A 10011-nucleotide genomic window follows, 5' to 3' on the forward strand; every position below is an offset into this window, starting at 1 on the left:
ACGATGATTGTTGTGCACGATGATTGTGCATGATGATTGTTGTGCACGATGATTGTTGTGCACGATGATTGTTGTGCACAATGATTGACTGTTTTGGACAGATGGTCCCTGTTTGCATGTGTTAAAGCTTCTGAGATTTCAATGGGATGTTGGCTCGTAAACAACAGTGAAGGCTATTTATGGGACAGATCTGGTTGACAGGCCACAGTCTGATGAAGTCCTCTGGATGAAAGACAAAACGTCCTTAAATAAACTGTCCAGATGACACGATTTAACCTTTTTATTTTATTTTAAATATAGTTTCTTCAAAAGCGGGTCTACTTATTGGGCATGTTGGACATTTCTTTTTATGGTGTAGCTTATTCACACTCAATCAAATTTACAATATGAAAATGTCCCGATGAGACTGGAAACAATTCATCTTGTGGATATGATGACAGCGGTTTTGAAACTTTTGATCTCAGAGTTGAAACATCCTCTTTAGCTGAAACGCTCCATCATGAGTCACAGCAGTTTGTGAAATAACTTCCTGCTGCGCAGCTCCTCCTCCCAGTTCCAGCCTCTCTGAAGCCAGAGTCTTTTTTCTCTTCTCTTGGTAAATATTTTGGTTCCAAAAACAGAACAGAGTCCTAAATGAAAAGCGCTGTGTGACTCAGACCAGGAATGCCCCTTTAAATCAGCTCTCAAGAGCTTTGTGTTTGCAGCTTCTGTCGAGGCCTTCAGCTCGCTGCTGTAGCTGCAGGACAAACAGCACCATCTGAGGGAGGCTCCTGTTAGTCGCATCAAATTACAGGATGACCCTCAGAAAGATGTCATTACAGAAAACAGCTTCCCCACATATGTGGGAGATAATATTTAATAAGAGAGTGCTGCAGTTTGCTCTGTGAGAAGCTCCAGCATTCAGCAATTAACAAATGCTAGAAAACATCTGTATTTGACCAAGAACATCTGTCCTGCGCAGGAGGTGAGTGCTCACAGGATGAGAGTGGAGCTGCAGCCATCTTTGCCACGCAGCTGGATGACTTCCTGGGTGGCGGGCCGGTGCAGTACCGGGAGGTGCAGAACCATGAGTCCAACACCTTTCTGGGGTACTTCAAGTCAGGCATCAAGTACCAGGTGAGCCTCGGAGCAGGGTCACGATCTGAGTCATGATGGGGGCCTTCGATAAGACATGACGACAAGAGAGTCACAACAGAAACAGAAGACTTGTAAAAACCTAAAAATTTACTTTTTTTTCTTCTTTTGCCCACTGTTGAAAGGTGAAGGCAGAAAATATTGGTTTTGTTTGTTTCTCTGTGTGTGTCTGTTAGCAAAATATCTCATGAACCACTGGATACATTTTAAAGAAACTTGCAGAAAGTAACCACTGGATTTACATCTGCAGTGTTTTACCTTTCGGAATCAACCAGTTCAAGATGGCCACCACAGCCAACTAAACTTAAAGGACATAACAAAGGCCTATAGTTCAGTCAGTGTGACACATATTGACCTAAGATTTGTTGTGGTAGTAGCCGAGACTGATCCCCGAAACATATTCTGAGCACTAACTGATCATGCAAGATTTCTTTTTAACATTTATCTTTTAACCGTTTATAGAGTCAACATTGTTAACAAAATATCTGATGAACCACTGGATAGATTTTAAAGACATTTCAGAAAATATTTGTTGGATGACCCTCCAAGTCCATCCAGTTTTGGAGGTACTCGTTTCAGTCTCATAAAGAGTGAAAAAAAAAAAAAATCTTAATATAGGAAACAAAATCCTCAAAGTATTTTTCCCACATTGATGGTTAGAGCAGACGTCCTCAAATGGGGGGTGGGGGTTCAATTCCAATTCAGTTCAATTCAGTTTATTTATATAGCACAAAATCACAACAGAAGTTGTCTCAGGGCACTGAACAGGAACATTCACATACATAGAAAAGCCAATTAGTAAAGTTCTCTAAGGACGATTCAATTCAATCAATTCAAAATTACTTTATTAATCCTAAAGGGAAATTAAATGTTGATGTAGCTCATCCTGGTTTCATTAGAGTTGGTATAGATGCTGATGGCTTTGGGCAGGAAGGATCTCTTGTAGCAGTCTGTCCTGGATCCAAAAAAAAAAACTGGCTGCAGATGCCAATCCATTCGTCCATACCCAGCAGACCACTCGGTCCTCTTGAGCAACAGAACTGCCTGAATGTTGAGTAGAACTCCTCCCAGAGCGATGGCCATTTCTCCCAGCAGCTGCCGAGCCCCTCGTCGCCACAGACTTAAGGTGTCGAGGGATGCTCTCGGTCCTCCTGCTGTCACAAGCTACTGTTTCCTGCTACCTCCAAGATCTTGGTGGTCAGACACTTGAGCACTGCCTCCAGGTACACCGAGATGCATCCACGGCACCTCCTTTTCGGCATCTGATCCCAGCGGAAAACCCCCCCCAGTAATTAAAGTTTTCAAAACCACATCTCAGAATGAATGTAAGAGAGCTACTCTAACATGCAGCCGTCTTGAGCGGTGCAATTCTAATTCCACCAGCAGTCACATGCTGAAGTGCCCCTGAGCAAGACAGTGAACCCCTCATTGCCTCTGATGTGTGTCCCATCACTGTATGAATGTGATAAAACTCTGACTAGTCATTGTATAGATCTAGTAGAGTGCTGTATGAATGGGTAAATGAGGACACAGATTGTAAAGAGCTCTGAGTGTCTTCAAGTTCAAGTCAACTTTATTGTCTTGATAAGATAGAAAGGAGCTATACAAGTACAGTTCATTGAATGTGTCCTAAATCAAAAATATGAAGACAGCTGTAGACCAGCATGTTTGTTTTCCTACAGAAACATCTGAAGTGACAGCATTATGTTCATACTTTGAGTGGGACATCTTGGAATATTGCACGAGTTTGCACATAATTCAAGATTTGACCAAAACAGCTATCATCACTTTCATCATTTCTCAACGTGAGATGATCTTAATTCAAAACTCTGCCATGAAAAAAGGTGGGCAATATGCACGTTCCTTCAAGGAACACTAGGCCTTTTACTAGTTACGAGTCAACAGAGAGAGAAATGCTGGGAATGGTAGCTGTGCTCACGACTGCATGAAGGAGTTACTACTAGCAGTAGTAACTAGCAGTGAAAAAGACGTACCCGTTTAAAGAGAAATGGAGATAAACTAACACAAAAGGCGAGAGTCTGTTATCAACAAGGAGCTACAAACTGTTTGACCTGAAGGTTTAATGATTGCTTTGTCTCGTGAACTTTGCATCTGAAGTTCAGAGAACTCACAGCCTGTTATTTCAGTCTCAGGGTGTGTCGGACCCACTGACGAGCTGCAACCAAGGCACCAGTTTGTTCAGTGGGGGGTGTCACTTTTAATAACCTCCTGTTAGTAAAACAATAAACACAAATAAAAATTAAATAATTTAAAAAAATCACATAAAAATAATAGAAAGACAGTTCCTTGCAAGAATGCACATCAGCTGCTGTCGTTCATAATGACGGAGTCCAAACTACACCCCAAACAGAGGATTTGATGTTGAGAAGTGATGGAGGTGAAGTTATCTCAGTCCAGCGCTAACGAGAACAACGAGCATCATCTCTCTAGTGTCAGGAGTGTGGATTACTTTTTGCTACTACCACAGCAAATTTTAGCTCAGTCTTTATAAAATTCACTGGATTATAGCAGTACGGTGGCTCAGTTGGTAGAGCTGATGCCTCTCAGCGAGAAGGTTGCTGGTTCAAATCCTGGCCCGGGGCCTTTCTGGGTGGAGTTTGCATGTTCTGTCCGTGCATGCATGGGTTTTCTCCGGGTGCTCCGGTTTCCTCCCACAGACCAAAAACATGAATGTTAGGCTGATTGGTAACTCTGAATTGTCTCTAGGTGTGAGTGAGAGAGTGAATGGTTGTTTGTCTCGTTTGTCTCTATGTGTCCATGTGATGGACTGGAGACCTGTCCAGGGTGTCCCCTGCCTCTCACACTGATGGCTGGATATGGGCACCAGCGACCCCCGCAATCCTAAAAGGAAGAAGCGGGTAAAGATAATGGATGGATGGATGGACGGTTATAGTCATTTCTGTGTAGGCTAAGGTTGATTAGCTGTGTCAACCATCTTGACTTGTGTTGACTCCAGGAGATAATAAGTTGTAGATATGCAACCACTGAGAACGTTCTGAAAGTTTCATTAAAATCCATCTGGTGGTTTATAAGGTATTTTGCTAATAAACAAGAAGAGTTGATTTTAATAGTTAATGGCAATTTTTAATAACGATCTCAAACTCAGTCAGTGCTCAGGATCTAGGTTAGGGATCAGTCTCAGCTACTACCACTCCAAATGTCAAGTTATTATCTGTCAAGCTGAGTTTTAAATATTTTGTGTTTCTAAAGTTGCTTTGCCGTGGCAGCCATCTTGAATCAAGTTGACTGAAAGTTAATGAGTTGCACATGTCAGCACAGTGATTGGTTTTGTTCAAGTGGTTCATGAGATATTTTACTAACACTACAGGCAGACAAGTACACATACACACACAATATAGCTCTTTCTCTGCCTTCAGCAGCAGGTAATACTTTGTAAAAACACTTCCACCCTCCAAAATCTGGATGCAGTTAAATGAAATTAACTCAAATACCTTTGGACTTCTTCTGCTCGTGGTTGGGAACTCTGCTGCATCCGCTGATCCACAGAACCAAACCTCATCAACTTGTCCTGGTTTGGTTTCTCCGTGTCTGGAAACAGTTTAACAGTCAACAGAGTCTGCATTGTAAACATGGGGAAATGTACGCCCCATCCCCCACTGAGCACCAAGAGCTGCACAACGGTTCCATGAAAAGCAGCTGACTTTAACTTCAGAAAACAGAAAAAACTTCCATAAAAAATGCCATTTAACAAGAATAAACATCTGACTGTTGTCGTCACTCCTCCCAGTGGAGAGTCTTGCTGCTGCTCATCTGCAGCAGCTCATTTCCATGTTTTGTTTACTGGTTCAGCTGAGGACACACAGGTAAAGCCCTGCAGACATCAGATAATATTTAGTGAGCAGAAACCAGGAACTATACTGTGCTCTTACTTTTTTTTTTGTTTTTTTTTTTACCGGTCTTACAGTAAAACTTAGTTTCATCGGTTTACAAAAGAGTTTGCAGCACTTCATCGTTGATGAACAACTGATGAACTTTTGGAGCCACCACACTTCAAGATGGTTGATGATGGTTGTCACAACGTTTAGGGAAGACAAAAATGGCTCAGCCAGCTTAGTCTGTTTGTAGCTGAGCACTGTGAGGCTTGTGCCCCCTTGTGTCCTGCTCCTCCTTGTCGTCACTCCCTGTTTCCTGCACCTGTTATATGTCGCAGGTGTTTGCACTTTGTCTGGTCGGTGCTTGTGTATGTGTCTTGGTGTTTCTCATTGTCTGGGCATTGAGCTGTCGGGCTCCTGCTGGTCTCTGTGTTCCCTCGTGTCAGCCATGCATGTAAGTTTGGCTGCCTCTCCAGCCTCTTTTATGTTTATTATTTTTTAAAATAAATTCTTATTATATTCTCCCAGTCTCCGTGGTCTGCCTGCACTTGGGTTTGACATTAAAGAGCCGTATGTGACCAGCATCATCCCCAGCACATCTTTACAGTAAACTTTGGCACAAGTGTCAAACAAATATGGTCTGTTAACACTATATCTCATGAAACACGGTACAGAGTTACTGAAATGTTCAAAAATAATGTGATGTAAGTGAACCAACACATCTGGCTGGCCTTATGAAACACAAAAACAGCTGCAGTGTTTTAAATAATGAGCTAAAATTTTGTACGATGATAGCCGAGTCATTCACATCTCTTGATGTGAGCACATATCTCACAAAATCAAATGTTATCACGAGGTTGTGCAAAATATTGATTACAAGTTTTGACCAAAATGACTTAGGGGCTGAGATGATGTAGAGGTAGGGCAGCCAACCTGGGACCAGAAAGTCGTGGTTCGACTCCCAGCCATTCCCACATGTCATGGTGTCTCTGAGCAAGACATCTAACCCCTAACTGCTCCCCAGGTGCTTCCATAGCTGCCCACTGCTCCACCTGGGTGTATCTCAGGTGTGATGGGTTAAATGAAGAGAACTAATTTCATCATTGTATGGGAACATACTGTGCAGTGATGACAACATATAGCACTTATCACACTTATAGAAGTATTGTTTCTCATCTAAGACCTTAGTTTAAGACGCTGACACAAAAGTTGGCGGGTGATGTATGTTCTGTTAAGTAAAGGTAGGTCTTTAATATTGTCTTTTTCACTCAGCTTTGCTCATTTCTAATGTAATTGATGTGAGAGGAAGGTGGTTCTTGATTAAAAGGTGGCTTTCTGTTGCAGAAAGGGGGCGTAGCATCAGGTTTTAAACACGTGGAGACCAACGGCATGAACGTGTCGCGCCTGCTTCACGTCAAGGGCCGCAGGGCCATCAGAGCCACAGAGGTGGACATGAGCTGGGCGAGCTTCAACAAGGGGGACTGCTTCATTATTGACTTGGGAAAGGTGAGTTGTTTTTTAAACTAAATTCATGCCAATTAAGACAAAGTGAAACGAATCAGTGACGAGAATAAAGTAAAATTCTAAGAGCTTTTAATGTTTGATTAGATTGTTATTCATTGATATATTTGGCTCTACATTAACTTCTCTGAGTGAATTATTTGCTTTATACTACATGAAATATATTCATTAGTCAGACTTCAAGCTAATGAAAGAAGACGGGAACAAAACCTCCCAATTTAAACCATCATAATTGTATGGTGCACCTCCATCTCCACCATCGCAGTTTGTCAGGTTTAGAAGTTTTTATGGAGCATATTTCAAGGACTTCATGGCTCCACTGTAAGCTAGTAGTGACAGATGGAGGTGGGATCAGAGCTGAGCCCCTTCCTTGTTTAAAGCAGTGATGAACAGACTAAAAACTGATGAGGTCCGGCAGTACTCGTGGACTAATACTGTTTGCAGATGACGCTGTGATCTCTGAGTAGGCAGTATGCTCTGTAACAAAAAGGAATGATGGTATTCATGTGTGTGAATGAGAGGGAGACAGAGGTGAAGGGATTGAAAAGGTTTAAGGTGGGGGTGGGGGTGGGGGATGTTGGGATATGATGAGATGGATGCAGAAGGTCCGCTGTGGAGACTGAGGGAGCTGCTGGAAGGAAAAGTGGGGATGTCAGTGGAGCTGAAGCACAGGGTATAAAAACAGATGGAGAACAAATATGCTGTAAAAACATAAACCAGATGGGTAAAATAAAATTAAAAAAAAATTAACAGAAATGTTGACAATCTAACAAACAAAAGTATAAAACCTGAGATGAGTGACAACCATAACACAAATGTAAAGCAACAATGACCAAGAATTAAAAAAGGACATAAAATTCAGTTAAGTTTATTTATGTAGCACCACATCCCAACAAAGTTGTCTCAGGACACTTTACAGGAGCATTCACATCCATCCATTATCTTTTACCAGCTTCTTCCATTTTGGGTCGCAGGGGTCGCCGGTGCCCATGTCCAGTAATCACTGTGTGAGCGGGCGGGGGACACCCTGGACAGGTATCCAGTCCATCACAGGGACACATGGAGACAAACAAGACAAACAACCATTCACTCTCTCACTCACACCTAGGGACAATTTAGAGTTACCAATCAGCCTAACATGCATGTTTTTGATCTGTGGGAGGAAACCAGAGTACCCGGAGAAAACCCACGCATGCACGGAGAGAACATGCAAACTCCACCCAGAAAGGTCCCCGGACCAGGATTTGAACCGGGGACCTGCTCGCTAAGAAGTATAGGTCCAGGTGTACCTGAAAGACACGTTAGGATAGAAAAACTAATTACAAATACAGAACAGGTTGAGCAGAGTAAGTAAAGACGGTAGTATAGTGACGAAATGTAGGCAATTTGTCCTGATGCATGCTCAGTTTGTCCTCCAGCAGTCTAAGCCTATAGCAGCATAACTAAGGGACAGCTCAGGAAACCCAAGCCGACCCTAACTATAGGATTTATCAAAAAGGAAAGTCTTAATCCCAGTCTTAAAACTGGATAATGTGTCAGCCTCATGGACAGAAACTGGAAGTTGGTTCCACAAGAGAGGAGCCTGATAACTGAAAATGGCTGTAAGACAATTCTCTGGACAAAACAAACAAAACACAAGTCAGTTTAAGGCCTAATGTACTTTCTGTCAAAACTGTTAAATGTGGATTTTCCTGCATAATAATCTGGAACAGATTACCTGATTCTCCTCATTTTCAGTTTTTATAATTTTAGCTTTAAACTAGGTTTTACTTCTTTTAACATCAAACATTTTGCTCCTTTTACCTAGTCTTTTGCTTGTTATGTTTAGATAACGTTTTGTCAAATTTGAGTTTATAGCTTGCGTGTTGCTACATTTATCATCTTCCTACTGTTTTGCCACTTTTAGCTTTTAGTTATGTTTTGCCTCATTTACCTTTTTCACTGGTAGCTGTCATTTTGCAAGTTTTGTTTTTAGCTAGTATTTTGCTGCTTTTAGCATTTAGCTAGCATTTTGCTTCGTTTAGTTTTAAAAAGGTTATTTTTCCTTTTTATTATAGCTTAAGTCTGTTTTGGCTTGTTCAGCTAATTTGAGCAGTTATTCAGCGTTCACACTGCATTCTCACAGAAAATGACATTTCTTTCTGTGCATCTAATTTGTTTTAGGGCTGCTCCGGTTCATGTTCTTGTCCTCAGATGTTTACAGTTTAAAATGTTTCCAGAGGTTTCTGAGCTGGTTGTCTCCCTGCAGGACGTGTACCAGTGGTGCGGCAGTGAGTGTAACAAGTTTGAACGGCTGAAAGCCTCCCAGGTCGCCATTGACATCAGAGACAACGAAAGGAATGGTCGAGCCAAGGTGCACATGGTGGAGGAGGACCAAGAACCAGAAGACGTTATAAAGGTCAAACATATTAACTTTTTTCACCAAGCTTAACCTTCAGACATGATCTCATGTGGCAGAAGCTCTACATGTTAATGGTGCACTTCACTGCCACTGTTCGTCAGCGTGGGAACACAGGGACACAATGCGTCCTCTGTCATCTGCTGCTTCTGTGCCATGGTGGCATCGTGAACACTTCCTTTACACTGAAGAGGCCTAATGAGACCAGGGAGGAGCGGGGCTTTGAAATAATCAGTCTTTTTATTTTAATCGGAGAAGCTGACTAAGCTGCTTTGTGTTTTTATTTGTGCTGCCACAGAAATGTAGTGATTCATGCCTCAGCTTATTGTGCAGGCTTTAGGACCCAAACCCGCCATTGCTCCCAGTACTCCAGATGATGAGAAGGTGGACACCTCCAACAAGAAGAAGGCTGCCCTCTACATGGTGAGGAATATCTTTCATGGTCAGCAGATTGAGAGCATCTGTAGCTTTGTGTTGGAAACGTATTGACCTGGTGGTGCTCGTTTGTTCTTTAGATCTCAGATGCTTCTGGTTCCATGAAGGTGACGTGTGTGGTCCAGTCCAGTCCCTTCAAGCAGGCTATGCTGTCGCCTGAGGAGTGCTATATTGTGGACAACGGAGTGGATCAGAACATCTTTGTTTGGAAAGGTGATGGCAGCATTCTAGCATCTGTAAACCTAAAAAAGAATATCACACCTTCATACGCCACCGTAGCTCTGCTGGATGTTTCGGGTTGTTCTGCTGGAAGCTGAACCTCCGCCCCAGTCTCAAGTCTTCGGCAGCCTTTAACAGCGATTCTTCCAGGATTGTCCTGAATTTAGCTCAAACCGTCTTCCAATCAACTCTGACCAGTTTTCCTGTCCCTAATGGGAAAAGCATGCCCATAGCATGATGCTGCCACCACCATGTTTCACAGTGGGGATGGTGTGTTCAGGGTGATGTACTGAAGTCAAAACCGTTCAGTTTTGGTCTGATCTGAGCAGAGCTCCTATTTCCATGTTTTTATTATTTTTTTCAAAAAAACTTTCTTCTTGCCAAAGGAAAATGGTTGTAAGCTCTATCATCCAGGTAGATAACAACAAAAAAGGTTGTCATGCCATCTGG

General features: G+C 42.4%; 1 protein-coding gene across 1 annotated transcript in view; it reads left to right on the plus strand.

Annotated features, from left to right (window-relative positions):
• The window catches only part of LOC119414400 (gelsolin), a gene marked incomplete at its 3' end in the record, with an annotated part of 12217 nt that extends 2662 nt beyond the window's left edge, over positions 1–9555 (plus strand). The window contains 5 exon segments of the mRNA XM_037681493.1: positions 962–1116; positions 6333–6494; positions 8758–8907; positions 9241–9330; positions 9423–9555. Of these exon segments, the coding sequence (XP_037537421.1) occupies positions 962–1116; positions 6333–6494; positions 8758–8907; positions 9241–9330; positions 9423–9555 (690 nt within the window).
• Between the last annotated feature and the right edge of the window lie 456 nt (positions 9556–10011).

The sequence above is a fragment of the Nematolebias whitei genome, chromosome 9 (genome assembly GCF_014905685.2).
Source record: "Nematolebias whitei isolate Nwh7 chromosome 9, NemWhi1, whole genome shotgun sequence".
Classification (NCBI taxonomy): Eukaryota; Metazoa; Chordata; class Actinopteri; order Cyprinodontiformes; family Rivulidae; genus Nematolebias; species Nematolebias whitei.